The sequence below is a fragment of the Ambystoma mexicanum genome, chromosome 10 (assembly GCF_040938575.1).
Source record: "Ambystoma mexicanum isolate Mex_15411 chromosome 10, UKY_AmexF1_1, whole genome shotgun sequence".
In the NCBI taxonomy this organism is placed as follows: domain Eukaryota; kingdom Metazoa; phylum Chordata; class Amphibia; order Caudata; family Ambystomatidae; genus Ambystoma; species Ambystoma mexicanum.
This window is the reverse complement of record NC_090932.1, coordinates 1,278,801,444-1,278,817,041: the sequence shown is the minus strand read 5'-3', so window position 1 is coordinate 1,278,817,041 and position 15,598 is coordinate 1,278,801,444. Positions and strand designations below refer to the sequence as shown.

At 47.2% G+C, this 15,598-nt stretch overlaps 1 protein-coding gene across 1 annotated transcript in view; it reads left to right on the top strand.

Annotated features, from left to right (window-relative positions):
* THOC5 (THO complex subunit 5) overlaps nt 1-15,598 on the top strand; it is a 476,028-nt gene that overhangs the window by 321,251 nt on the left and 139,179 nt on the right. The window contains exon 15 of the mRNA XM_069619274.1: nt 9,064-9,178. Within this exon, the coding sequence (XP_069475375.1) occupies nt 9,064-9,178 (115 nt within the window). The remainder of the gene's footprint in view (nt 1-9,063; nt 9,179-15,598) is intronic.

The window sequence follows — 15,598 nt, the reverse complement described above, 5'->3', positions numbered from 1 at the left end:
TCCAGAAACTCAGTGTACAGTATTGAAGTATTTTTGTGTTACTATTCTATTGCTACCTTCTGAAGAAGGCTTTATAACTGACTGATAAATAAATCATTAATTGTTTATGCAAGAAACCTTGAGTGTAAGAGTTTATTTGAATACCTGTAACTGTGAATCTTTGAGATAAGCCTGGCTGCTCCACACGCTACTAAAACTGAGTAGTACAAGCTTATACCAAAGGTTGGGTTGCCTATACCTGAAGTCATAGTTGTTTGTAGTGGTCCCAGAGGGTACTGCATGCAAACTTTGCCTAACAGGTTTCAGTTTGGCTGCCGCAAAATTGGCTTTGTGGCCAAATTGACCATGATCAATTTGGCTGCAGACAATTGTGCCACGGGCAAACCGTATACATCCTTAGAATCTGTGTAGTGGGGTTCAGCCTGCATAGATGTTACTACTCCCCTTCCACCAAAGGATTGTATGGGCACAAATTCCTGACCCTCCCTTGTCTGGATCGGTGAAGTTATTGAAGTTATAGCCAAGGATCCCCCTGTGCCCCTCCTAAATCCCTCCTCCCTAGAGTACTGGAATTGGGAAAGAACCCCTAATCTTTCAAACCTATCTTTGTTTTTTCATAACTGGAAATTATTTCTCAGCTATTGGCATTGCCACTACTTAGTTCTTCACTTTAAAGACTTTGGACTCCCTACAAAAGAATTCTTCGTGGCACCTGACACTCCTAAGGGCACTAAGCCTACTCGCCTTAGCAGAGAAGGAGTTTACATGTTAGGGGACTTCTTTTTTATAAGGTGGTGTAAAATTGTTCCATTGCTTCTACTTTGTGCTTGGATTGGTTTCTTTGAATTTCATTTGCTTTTATTTTACCTATTTTCACTTGCTTAAAAACACAATGTTCCATGTTTCTTAATTGAATCACTTATGCCTGAAAATTAAAGTGTAGGTCCTCTTGGGCGCTGTTGCGCACGACAGCATTGGCTGCCTGATTGTAGAGCTCCTGCTCCACTGAAAATCCTGGACATTAGCATCCGTCCCAGAACTGTCTGGTGAGCCTCAAACATAGGCGCCGATAGCCCAACTACCCATGGCCACCCCTGCAAAATCCTGAACTCGTTGGCCGAGGGAGCCGAAGTTGCGGCGTCCCAAACATCGGCCGTCCCACGCGGCGGACGAGACCCGGAATTGAGTACCAGGACAGCCCACTTGAGTGCCGCGGCCTCGGCTTGGCGACGGGCCCCGGGTGTGTGGAGCCTGAATCTTCGACCCGCGCCCACTCTCCAGACCTGGGCCGCGCGACTGGTTTCCCTGGCCGGCCTGGGAGGGTGAAAAATCCGACACATCACCGGTGGTGTGCCTAGCACCAAGCGATCCTGGACTTCTGTTCTCCGGAGAGGCCCCCAAGCCATCTTCATACGGAAAACTCAGATAACGCTGCGCCGCCAAGTAAGTGGGGACGGAGCCACGACCAGGGGGGGGGGAAGGAACACAGCGCTCACTGAAAATGGCGGGGGATTCTCGCCTGGCGGCGATTCCCCGGGGACTGGACAATACCGTTCGCCAGGGGTGAGGCGGACCCGACGAAACACGTGTGGGCCCTAATGGATTGGGGAACGTCCACCGCCCGGGGAGCAGCCCCAGTGCTACCACATATCCTCACCGGATCTCCCCACAAACTTCCCTCCTTGTGAGATAACACTTGGCGGGCAGTGTTGGACTCCCGCCCCGGCGCAATCGGTAGGCATGAATCAGAGGCGCACTGTGACCCCCTGGGGGGTAGACCATACACCCTAAATTGCACCACGCTCGGGGGGGCCAGTGATAGGGAGGCACACATAAGCCAACTACAGACCTGGGTGGCTTGAAATTTCCTAATAACGTGCCACGAAGTGACAGTCCCACAACATAATACGTGGGGGGACACAATCCACTTGTGTAAACCATGCGGACGTACAGAACGCCTGCAACCCTGCGGCCCGCTCCCGCCCCAAGGCTGTGCAATCGTTACAAAGAGTTGCAGCAAGCGAAATACTGCATTACTACAGAAGCTACATAGGGCAATAAAATGGGGGAACCATCCAAAGCAGGCAAAGGCTTCAAAACTCCAGGAAACAAAAAAAAAGGCCTGATGGACGCCTACACGGGCAGCCAAAACCAAACCTGTAGCGGATATCCACACTGACGCCGATGAGGCCTCCAACCCTGAACCTGGTGATCAAGTAGACAAGCTAACAGCAATAGTGCAAAGTGGGTTTCTCTCCAATACAAAGCTGGATGACATTGTGTCCACCATAGGTTCTCTTAAGCCTAGAGTGGAAAAGGAGAGTGCACGTGTCACAGAGACTGAAAATAGAATAAGCACCAGCGAAGACACCATCGCACACCATACCCGTGACATTACCCAGATCAAAGAAAATATGGCCAAACTACAAAATAAATGTGAGGATCTCGAATCGAGATCAAGAAGGAACAACATCCGTGTGGTAGGAGTATCGGAATCTTTCGGGAAAGGTCAGATGGAACGGCAACTTGAGGACCTACTCAAAACCTTGTTTGGACAAGAAGCATTCTCTGAGCACTTCTTGACTGAAAGAGCGCATCGTACACTGGCCCCAACTCCTAAGCCAGGCGCTCCGCAACGCACTATAATTGCAAGACTCCTGAACTACAGGAACAGGGACACAATCCTGCGAAAGGCAAGAGAGGCGGGAGTACTCAATTGAAAATTGCATACATATCTATCCTGACTTCTCCGCAGGGGTACAGGCAAGCAGAAGATCCTATGAGCCGGTTAAGAAGCTCCTACGGGAACGTCCAACCCCATACGCCCTTATTTTCCCAGCCAAAATGAAGATCCAACACGCAGGCAGAGCACACTTTTTTAAATCCCCAGCTGAAGCTACACAGTACATTGAGACTTCCATACCCCTACCTCCCAGAGGGGGCAGACCAGCACAAAACAGGCCCAGACCGGCAGACTAAGTAAATACTCGCAAGGCAAAGATATAAAATTCTACAGTGCATTGAAGGCCGTAGTCGAAAAGACGTGAAATATTAAACGGCCCAGGCATTGTGTTTAAGTGCAGTCTGGGACCCAGTCGGCGGCCATGTGAAGCAACACGGCTACCCTTGGAATATGCCACGAGTTTGGTTTGGTACATCGTCAAGTTGGGGGAGACGATGAGGGTGGGGGGGAGGGTGTAGGAGTTGGGATCAGACGTTATAGTTCTAAAGTGGACTCATTGTGGTACAAAGTTGGTGATTGGGGCTTGAAAAGTAAAAAAGTGGTTGCATTTGGACTGGCACTGATGAAGCTGCACGAACACTATACATTTGCTATACGAGACAATGTCAAATATTTACTTAAAATGCACAGGTGATGGATTGAATATTAAACTGTTAACCTGGAATGTGCGAGGGCTAAATAATCAGATGAAAGTCAAGAAAATTGGAAACTGCATAGCCAGACATAGCCCCCTGGCACTTATGTTACAAGAAACTCATATGGTGGGGGCGAGCAACATGCATATATTGCCCAAGTGGGGTTCCCTAAGGTTTTACACAGACTACTCATCTCAGTCTAGGGGGGTCATCACGCTTATTCACCCAGGGTTGGGGTTCGGGCCAGAGGGCCACAAGGTTGATCCTCTGGGAAGATATGTCATGGTATGGGGAAAGATCGCTTCCCAACACCTCCTCCTAGTCAACACCTATGGGCCTAATATTGACGACCCAGCCTTCTACATAGATATGTATCAGATAATTGTCTCACTTGACATATCAAGAGTCGTCTGGGGTGTAGACTTCAATATGGCCCTTGACCCGGTGCTTGATAGAGCCTCAAAGGTTGTCAGAGCCCCCAGTAAGTCAGCCCTAAGCCACCTGTCACACGTCCTATCTCAACTTCTGTTGGTGGATTCCTGGATGGAGCTGCCTCCCGATAATAGAAGATACACATTTTACTCTTCAGTTCATGACTCTGAATCCAGAATTGATTACTGGTTTGTCTTCTCTTCCATGGTGACTGCATTGAGAGGGTGTGAAATTTTGCCACGTACAATGTCGGACCACTCCCCAGTGCTGTTGGATCTATCGCTACGGAATGCACTCAGACCTTCTAGAAAATGGAGGATGCCTGGAGGCATGCTTGCGGACCCTGGGGTGGTGGAAACATTGCAGGTTGATATCATGGAATTTTTTTCTAACAATGTGGGATCGGTCGACAAAGTTTCAACAGTATGGGAATCCTTTAAGGTTTGGATAAGAGGTGTATTGATATCCAGGTCTGTTGGTATGTTGAAGGGGGTGAGGACCGAATTATCAGATGTTGAAAACAAACTAGACGCATTAGAGACAGACTACACGCTTACCCAAAACAAGGACTTATTGACTGACATACACATGCACCTTCAGGAGTTCAACAAGCTGGCCGCCAGAGAGGTTCAACATATGGCGACCCCCATACGGGCACGTAGATATGGTGAAGGGAACAAGGCAGGCAGAACATTATCCAATTTACTTAAACAAGATAAACAACCCACCCAGATCACAAGCATACACACAGCACAAGGGGACATACGCCTCACTGATGAAGAGATTAACGGGGAATTTGTAAACATCTATAAAAACCTCTATTCGAATAAAGATACGAAATCACTCATAGAAATTAAAACCTATCTTGGGGCCTTCTCTCTCCCTAAGCTGCCCGATGAAGACCGCCTGTCCATGGATCAACCGATGACCCTGGACGAGATCACTGAGACGATCAAGACACTGGTGTCGGGCAGGGCACTGGGGTCGGATGGGATAGGTAGCCGAATTCTACAAAGAGTTCCGGGAGGAACTCGTCCCAATACTGATACAAGTGTGGGAGGAGGCCCTCGAAAGTAGCATACTACCCCCAACCATGAGGGAGGTTGTGATAACTGTGCTCCCCAATCCACGACGACCACCACAGGACGTATCGTCCTATAGACCCTTGTCACTTATAAATACCGATGCTAAGATATTCGCTAAAGTCCTGACGAGCCGACTTCTTCCGGCAGTCCCTACCCTTGTCCATCCCGATCAGTACGGGTTCATCCCCACAAGATCCACTGCCCTGAATCTCCGTAGGCTTTTTGGCATTATGGCGCAAATAGACCCGTGGAGAAGCGCGGTGGCCATTTCCTTTGATGCTGAAAAGGCATTCGTTTCTGTCTCGTGGGTCTACCTCGTGGCGGGTCTTGAGGCGTTCGGGGTGGGTCCCAATTTTGTAAAACATGTAAGGTTGCTATACACAAAACCTGGTGCACGAGTACTAACCAACCGGACCATCTCCGAAATGTTCCTGTTGGGCAGGGGAACTAGGCAGGGACGTCCATTTTCGCCCCTACTGTTCGCATTGACCATTGAACCAATGGCAGCCGCGTTTAGATTAAGACACGCAAATAGAGTGATTAATATGAAGGGGTCCACCCAGTTGATCTCGCTCTATGCAGATGACACACTACTATATGTTCGGGAGCCCGAGATAATTTGCAGAATATTCTGGGTATACTATAAACAGAGCCAAATCTGAAATGTTCCCACTCGCCCCGGCCACCAAATGTCCTATTGTCACGGAAGGGCTCAAATGGTCGGAGTACCACATCAGATACTTAGGTGTCCTGGTATCCAGAGACAAACTCGCGTTGTACTCGGATAATTATGAAAATTCATTGAATACTTGGAACACGAAACTTCAGATGTGGGAACGCCTCCCAATCTCGTTAGCTGGTAGAGTCTCTGTCCTCAAGATGGTGATCCTGCCCAAGCTATTATATTTCTTCGTCAACATCCCCATATGGCCGGGCAGAACCTTTTTTGCCAAACTCCGATCCATAGTGGTAACATTTCTCTGGAGTGGGAAGACTGCGAGAATAAGCTGGGAAAAAATGACGGAACCTTATTCCACAGGAGGCATAGCGGCCCCCGACTTCGAGCTTTATTATGTCTCCCAGGCACAGTTTGCAAAGTACTGGTATGAGGCAGATAGTACACCCCACGCATGGATAGAGGCATACACTACGCACCCCACAAACATACAGTCTGTTCTTTTTTATTCAAAGTACAGGGACACTTGTGAATACAACCCTGTGCACAGTTAGGGCATGGGAAGCAATATTAAGTCTGAAGCTTGAGGCACCCTACAACCCAGAGGTACCTCTTTGGAACTTCCCGGGCTTGCCCCCCACACATGACGCAAGCATATAGGAATCCTGGGATCCCAATGATTAAATGAAATTGGTGGACATGTTTGTAGATGGGAAATTCGTGGACTTGAGGTTATTCTTAAGGGCACTGGGAGATGGACCACTTAAAACACTCCAATACTATTGTATGAGATCCGCATTCCAGAAAAAGTGGCCGCTGTTTCCGGACAAGCCGACGTCTCATCCGTTTACACAGTTAATAACGGCTAAAGATGGTCTGGGAATCTCCAGGCTGTACTCCGCGGTTCAAGCCCATACCCCCACGTTAAACCACATTAAGGAGAAATGGGAAGTAGATTTGCGGATACCCATCGGAGAGGAGAAATGGGCTAGGTATTGCATGCTTACTAAGAATGTTTCACTGAATTCTGGACTATGGTTGATTTAATTTAAAATCCTAAACGGGCTTCATTATACGCCGGCCAGGGTGGCAAAATTTGCACCAGATACCTCAGACACTTGCCCCAAATGTAATTCACCTCAGGCTGATGCTTTTCTTATGTATTGGAAATGTCCGGTGGTGGCGGGTCTTTGGAGGGAGGTGGCACAATTGCTGGAATAGATAACACAGGTTCCCCCCGAATTGACCCCCCAGAAATACTTATTTGGCGACATCCGCAAATGCTCTGAAAAAATGAGAAGAATATTCAACATTACTTGTGCCGTAGCCAAAAAATGCATCCTACAGAAATGGAAAAGCGCCGCTCCGCCCAACATGAATCAATTCCTACAAGAACTAACACACATTAATGAGGAAGAAGAGCAGTTTGTTTCAACCTAACCTGTAACATGCAGACCCAAGGACATCTGGGGCCCCTTCAGAGTTTATGTAACATGATTGCTGATGATGACATGTCTTCGTAATACTGGAAATAGAATTATACTAATGATGTATTTTTGTTGTACATGCGAGATAAGATGTGCTATGGTGCCACAGATCTTTTTGTAACCACTAATAAAGAGAGTTTAAAAAAAAAAAGTGTGTCCTCTTTAGTGATTTCTACTGTGGATATATGTTTATATACTATTAATTTAGCAACACTACCTACCTGCTATTTTAATTGCTTAGTGTGTGGAGGACTAATACAAAACTTCTGTCTAATATGATTTGAGTGCTAATTCGGCCATTATACCACCCTGACATTGCCAGCAGTCTAATTCTTGCTGCTCCACCACCTACCTGGATTGAGTTTGGCAAGACCAAAGTCTTTCTTCCTTGTTCACTAAAATAGGGTGGCTGCTCCGAAGCCTTACTCGGGGCAGGTTCTGAAAATCTAGAACACTTCCAAACTCACCTGAACAGGAACTTTTCTCACGGGTCCCCCATCGGGCTCTGGAGTTTTTAGGAGAAAGATTGGAATTTTACAATGTATCACTGATTTATTATAGGTTTTCATATAATGCATAATTGCATTCCACTCTGTATCTAGAAAGACAGTGTTACAGTATCCAATAGTAGTTGCACTTTTTTGACTTGCTTCTAAAGGTGAACTAGGACCCATATAGGTCCAGTACTTTAGTTCTAATTTTAAGGACTATTGTGTTGGCCTGGTTTCGCCATTTGTTCTAAGCCCCATCTTCCCTCCTTTATAGGACTTTTGTTGGCATAGTGACAATCAGTCTGGTTAATCTCCTGTATTTCATGTTCCTGAGTAAAGTAGAGTTAATATATAATCCCTTTACTGTTATTGTCCTATAGACTACTTCATTTTGATGTGTATAATTAAGTACTTACTTGACAATTTATTATAATGCAATACTAGATAAATGTATGTATTTTAAAGCATGTGTGGTGTATTTTATTGAGTATCTGTGTTTGATTAATTATATTTTTGCACCAGCCCATTCCTTCCTAAGAGTAAAGCTTGATTGCTCTTCTACATTAACAATTTAAAGAGTTCTGGTCTAGCTAGTAAGGACAGAATGCCAGAAAAAGGATAGCCGTGGCATGTGAACTTTCTGTTGGCACTAAGTTTTGGGCTGCATAGGCCACCACCCACTCATTTTGGAAGCACTTTCCTTTTTAAATATAACATATAATTTCAGAGTGGAAGGACTTACTTCGTGCAGTGCACAGTACACTGTCCTTCAGGTGGGGAACTTGTACCTGTGATCTACAGAAAAGGATCCCTCTTGCAGGGACCTTAGTTTTTTCTTCAGTGAGGTCTCACCATTTACATACCAAAGCTCAGGCTGTGCACTGTAACCTGACCCTTCCTGTCAAGTAGGAAACCAACCAGTGAATTGTATTAATCGGAGAACTTACCCTCCTGGTGGAAGATTTTCTTGCCCAGTGCTCTACAGTGAACCCCCTCACCTTTTGGGGTCAGGATCTCCACCCACCAAGCAGCCACCTTTGACATATGTAGCCTGTGCCCCTTACTCTTTGGCGAAATCCCACCTCCCATGCAGGAATATCTTGCCCTGTTCCTGCCCTTGCCCTGCAATGAACACCCCATTTTTTGTTGAATATTTCTAGCTAGGCCACCTTTTCAGTTTTTAGATATATGCTATTTGCTTGAGATTAAGTGATTTTGTTTTCCCTCCTGGTGGGGCCTTGTAGCAAAGTATCTCAACCCATTAATAGATTGTGTGCCTTTAATTCACTGCTTGAAACTGCTTTGTGCTGCCTCTGTGTAAGTGCAGAATTTGGTAGTGTTGATAGTTGGCTGGTAGCAATAGATGTAGGTCATTTGGTGTATATTATTGCCAGACGTCTGCTTTAAGGGGTCATGGGGACTGAAAATGTTTGGTCTAGAAGACAGGTGTTGATATGGTCACAAGTTTACTCACTACCTGTTTTTGCTTCTGAAACTCTGCTCTTGTTTGCCAGCCAGTGCAAGCAGCGGATAACTCCCTGAGTGCTAGTCATATGGAGATGACCATGAAACTGCTTAAGATACGACTTCAGTCCCGCCTGGCATTGCACAGACAGTTTGCTTCACTCGGTAAGGACTCTGACTGTTCCCTCAATTAATAGTATTGTCTTGTACCTTGCACTGATTTGGAACTGTACGCTTACCACTATGTTTGAACAAACTCACAGGTAATCACAACTAAGCAGCCAGAATTCAACTCATAGGTGGAGTAAACCGTGGTTTTGTTAAGGCTGAATGGAATTTTTGGGCGTTCTGAAGTCTCATTTTATGGGACCCATCCTTGTCTTGCTTTTCCCTTTATTTGTTGTGTTTTCTAATTTATTTTGGTGGTTGTGGAGACTTCTGCTGGAGTCCCTCCCGGCACTACAGTCACTCTTTTTCACTCCTTCAGAGTATATGATCCTAGGTTACCCATAAGGCTCCCAGACCCAGCAAGGGGTCCTTCATAAGCACCCCGTTTGTTAGTGCCCTACATTGATTATACAACCCTACATTGGTTTTAATTAGTAGGCTGATGGCACCTAATGAGTAAAAAGAATCACTTGCGACTATGGTGGGTTGGTGAACACTTTATTATTAGTAGTAAGCAGTGACAGCAAGAACCCAACACAAGACACAAGGTTCTGAGCATCCCCCTCCCCGTAAATGTATCCTGCTGGCAAAGAACAAAGCCTCAGATCAGCCTTTGACACCAGCTGTGGTCTGTCATGTAAGCAAGTGCCATCAGTGAGCTCACCCTGTTGTAACTCAGTTGATCAAGGAGCCCTCCCTCCTTATAATTCCCATATGCTTTGAGGGGAGCGTTGGCAATATGACGACTTCCACTCTGATGTGCTGCTTTTCTTGAGAAAGCGAAAGCTTAGATCCTGCTTGCATATGTCAAAAGGAAAACATGTGAAAGGTAACATTTCAACAAGCTAAGCAAGAGGCCTTCATTGCAAAGACATGCGTAGTACATCCTACAGTGTCCGCCTAGCATAAGCAAGAATGGCTGTTTAAACATGGCAGTTCAGAGTCTAGTCACTATAATACTTAAGTGCCAGGCACAGGGAATACATATAATTTTTATTTCCCAATTTCCCCCCATACAGCTAATATTGAGTTTTTGCTTCACCACGAATGCAAGTTGTTAGAAAAGATATATTTTTTTAGTTGCAACATTCCCTCAATAGTGTCAGGAACCCAATTCTTTTTGCTGTTTTTGACCCTGTCCTGACTGTTTGAAGGGAATTGACTCCTTCAGCTCCTCTTCTCTAGCCTTTTGCTCATTTATTATGGGGAAACTGATCAGTCCTTCAGACTATTAGTACTGGGAAACTGTTTCCATTCTGAATTATTTCATGTTGAATCTGAATATTCTGTTGTTGCTCACAGCATCTTATAATTCCTTGCAGTGGGCATACTTTGTATCACCATATCTTTTTATACAGAGGATTTTGGTTACCTTTATATGTGCCGAAAGGCAAGCTGGTCACAGCAGTTACATTTTTGTGTTAATTTTGGTGTGCACATTTGCATTTACCAATAAAAGTGGCTAGTGCCCTAAAATGGCTATGCTATGACATTTTCGCATCAAGGTCCCTCAGATTGTTTTTTTCCACCCAGATATTGGTCGCCTTTACGCGGAGCTCCTCGAGAGACATTGCAAATATTCACTCGACCATTTGGTCGCTATTTAAATATTCACTCAACCATTTGGTCGTTATTTAACTTTACCTTACGTTGGGTGCCTCCTTCGACGAAGCTGTTCTCCGCCGACAAGATCTTCGACGGAGGAGATCCTTCGGCGTTGCCGAACACGTGGCCTGGCCTCGTCGGCCTGAAACAGTAGGGAGAGTGGGGTCGTGGGACATTTCTTGTTTCTCTTTAAGAATGCCTTTCTCTTTCCCCACCTTTTCCTTCAGGGTTGTTATCACATCTGACCGTTTCCTCACCTATGGAAAGGATACCCTTTAGATTTTGCCCGCGCTGCAAGGGCAAATTCGCCTGGAAAGACGAGCACAAACTGTGCAACCGTTGCTTGCCCCTCGACCACAAAGAAGACGGTTGTGCGGCCTGTAATCTTCTTAAGCCTAAGACTTTAAAGGACCACAGGGTGAAGAGGTGGGCAGCCTACGCCATGTCTAGGTCCGATTCCTCACCCGCCGTCGCCGAAAGTGACGAAAGTGATAAACCGACCTCCGCTTCGGAGGTTGTACACACCTCTAGAGAGCGGTCACGCTCCCCGTCGTCGGTTCTCGGCCCCGACAAGCTCGGCTCACGCCCTGCTTATGGGGATGAAGTCCCCGGCGACACTGTCGCGCACAAGAGACACTCACATAAGCACACGACCCACGGCTCTTCCTCGTTGAAGACGAAGAAAGCATTGGCGCCAACGGAGACGCAGGTCCTACCGGCGGCCTCCTCAGACCATAAGGGTCCAAAGCCCCCCTCGCAACCGCAGACACGACCAGCGACTGGGCTACCCCCAGATAAGGGCACTATCACCAAACCGCCAGACGACGTGCCCCGTCAGCGAGCGCTAGTCGGCGTAAAGAACGCGACACCTGTAACATCGACGCCAGAGGAACCCTCGACAGACAATTTAGTCATTGAGAGCTTGGCGCGTAATGTTTCCACCGATAGCCAGAGACGGACGGCGAATGAGACGCCGAATACCACTCACAAGGCCAGGGAAACGCCGAAAGGGGCAGAAGGAAGGCAGGAACTGCCCCCTCTGTCGAAAGGGACTCCTAGCCTACTAGAAGGCTTCTCAGAAGGCGATGGGAGTTTATCCTCGACGTTATGGGATTGGTCAAAGCGTTTACAGGCCGAAAGCCTTCCCTTTTTCCACCCCCAGACCGCTCTGGGTTACCACAAGGGACCTTAGAGAGACTCCAGTTTTGTATGGACAAAATGGAGAGTTTTATGTGTACTCAATACCTACCCACACCCAAAAGACCAAGAGAGGGACCTCAGGAGGATCCCAGGGATAAGTACCCTAGGCTGTTGAACCCCCTCCAGGAGGATGTAGTTATATGACCTCACTTAAGAGGACTCACACTTTCATGAAGATGAGGAGTTCTTAACTAACGAACAAGAACAAAACCTAGACCAGGAAGGTTTCGAGGATAACCCAGACATGGGTGGTGGGGGCTTTGAAGAAGACCCAGAAGAAGGTGCTTCACAGCCCTGGCAGTCCCCATCAGCGTCCACAGACCCTGACTCCCTAAACCTGCCCCCCACACCCAAAGACTCACCAATCAGGAATACGTCACCTATAGACCATCAACCTACCTTCAATGCACTACTACGCAAAGCAGCAGTGCATTTCGAAATAGAAACTGGGGAAATTTCTCCTGACATAGACTTTGTGGAAAAGATCATCAAGGAGAAAACCCCCTGTCAGTCAAACCACTCCCCTCCTCGCCTCAGTAAAGAGACGAATCATTCCTTCACTATCTACACCTGCATTGGTCAGAGGGGTCAACCCAAGGATAGAAAAATTATTTAGTCCTTCTCCATCGGACCCGTTATACATCAGGGGCCACTCAGTACCGGACTCCTTGGTAGTAACAAATAAAAGAAAGAGGGCAGGGGTCCCGCTATCAACCAGCGAGGCACCACCAGATAAAGAAGGTAAAAAGCTGTATGCCCTAGGTAAAAGGATTACAGCCTCTGCAGCCTTTTCCACCAGGATTGCCAACAACAACGCCTTACTGGCAAGTTATGCAGATGCCCAATGGAGCAGACTACGCAAAGACATCAAGGAGGTACCTGAACTCCTAAGAACTCGGCTTCTGGCCACGGTTACTGAGGGAACCTTAGTCAACCAGAGCATCATTAAGAATACTCTAGATGCTGCAGAAACGGCTGGCCGTTCCCTAGTCCAAGGAATCCTCCTCAAACGTCATGTCTAACTACGTAATTCAGGATTTAAACCAGAAACACAAGCATCTCTCATTAACAAACCAATAGAGAATGCCAACCTCTTTGGGAAGGCGGTGGATGATGCAGTAGATGATGCAAAAAAGGATTTTGACACCATTAAGACTCTAGATCAGATTTCAAGGCCTCCCAACAAGCGAGGTTATGGAAACAGACGCTTTTTTCGAGGCCAACGCCAGCAACAACAGCAGCAATACTCTGCAGGCAACTGGTCCTCGAATCAAGGAACCAGTGGACAATGCACCCAGAGAGGACAGCATCGTGGCAAGGGAAGAGGTCGGGGTCACACCCCTAGGGGTTCCCAAGCCACCAACACCAAATGACCCAAAGATTCGGGTCCCCTCCCATGCATCGCCAGTCAAGGGCCGGTTAACATCCTTTCTTCCAGCATGGGAGGGAATAACATCAGACCGCTGGGTACTCTCAACCGTAGTCCGCGGCTACTGTATAGAATTCAACCGCTCCCCGACGTACAGACCCCCAAGGGGACGATGCCTGTCACCAGAGCACCTCGCCATCCTTCTTCAAGAAGTGGACCAGCCACTAGAAAAAGGAGCTATAGAGGTCGTGCCTCTATCACAGGTAACGGAAGGTATTTATTCAGCGTACTTCCTTGTACCCAAAAAGGACTTAACCATGCGCCCTGTACTAGACCTGCGCCCAGCGAACAAATTTGTAAAACCTAAAAAATGTCATATGGTGACATTACAGGAAGTAATCCCCCTGTTATCTCAAGGGGATTACATGACAACACTGGACATGAAAGATGCATACTTTCATATTTTAATGTTGCCAGCGCACAGAAAATACCTCAGGTTCATGATAGAGGGCAAACACTACCAGTTCAGAGTGCTACACTTCGGCATAGCGTCAACGCCGAGGGTATTCACGAAAGTACTGGCAGTGGCAGCGGCCCACCTGCACAGGTGGTCTATCCCAGTATACCCTTACCTCGACGATTGGCTCATAACAGGGGATTCTTACGAGACATGCTTCTCAAATACCCACAAGACTGTAGACCTTTTGTTCCAACTGGGCTTCTCCATCAACGAGAAGAAGTCCAGCCTAGAGCCCAGCCAGATCAAACAATTCCTAGGGGCTCTAATTCGAACAAAGGATGGCCTTGTCTTCCCCTCCAATGAGAGGGTCCAAAATATGCTGTTTCAGATCCCTCAATATGTGGCCGGTCGTGAGGTGATGGTGCGCAAAGCAATGCGTTTGCTGGGAATGATGGCGTCATGTATATATTTGGTACCTCACGCGCGAATGCGCATGCGCCCAATGCAAGAGTGGCTCAACAGCCAGTGGTGTCAGGCCAGCGGACAATGGGACGATCTAGTGGTGATCTCGCAGGCCTTGGTTCTCTCGCTACGATGGTGGTCGAAGGAAAACCTTGTAATAGGGAAACCATTCGCCACCCCCGCAGTGGAGACCACTCTAACCACAGACGCATCCCTCACAGGTTGGGGGGGCTCACCTATCCCATCAGACTGCACACAGAGTTTGGACTCCAAGCGTAGCGTCCAAACACCAGTACCAGGGTAACTCAATCTGCTAGCAGACGAACTCAGCAGAGACTTCCCTCTGCCCGCAGAGTACGAATGGCGGTTACAAGAAGACATTGTCTTCACACAATGGGGATTCCCAGAAATAGATCTGTTAGCAACTCTGGAGAACTCCCAATGCCACGATTACGCCTCCAAGTACCCCCAGAACCAATCCATGGGGAACGGTCTACGGTCTATCGATACCATGGTGGGGGAAATTTGTTTATGCTTCCCCCCCCCCCCCCCCCGACTACCCTTCTCAACAAGATAGTGCAAAAGATGCACCAGGAACCAGTCACCATGATACTAGTGGCCCCTATGTGGGCCCGGCAACCATGGTTCGCTCACCTGATGGAGATGTCTGTCTCCACCGGTGAAACTACCCTGCCCATACAACATGCTGTCACAGGACAAGGGCAAGACACTACACCCATGCCCACAGACCATGAACTTAGCAGCATGGCTCCTGAGATCATAGAATTTGGTAATTTACAACACCCGTAGAGATGCATGGTCATTCTCAAGGAAGCTAGAAAGCCTAACACTTGTGGAAAAGATTTGTCATATGGTGTACAAATAAGAGCATCAACCCGGTTGAATGCTCTCCCACACAAATTGTTCTCTACCTGACTCCCCTACTAGACTCAGGATTAGTCTTTAATTCTATTAAGGTTCATTTAGCTGCACCTTCCGCATACACCACTTCTCAATTTAGTGTCGTGGTGGAAAGTCCCAGTTATTAAAGCCTTCATGGATGGAGTTAAAAGAATACACCCTCCCATAGCTAACCCAGCTCCCGGATGGGACCTAAATGTGGTACTAACCAGGCTCATGGGCTCACCCTTTGAACCCATGCACAAAGCAACACTTAAGGACCTCACCCTTAAAACTGCTTTTCTAATAGCTATCACCTCCATCAGGAGAGTAAGTGAACTACAAGCGCTAGCTATTCTAGACCCCTTTATAACAGTTCACAAAGATAAGGTGGTTCTACGCACACACCCTAGGTTTGCAC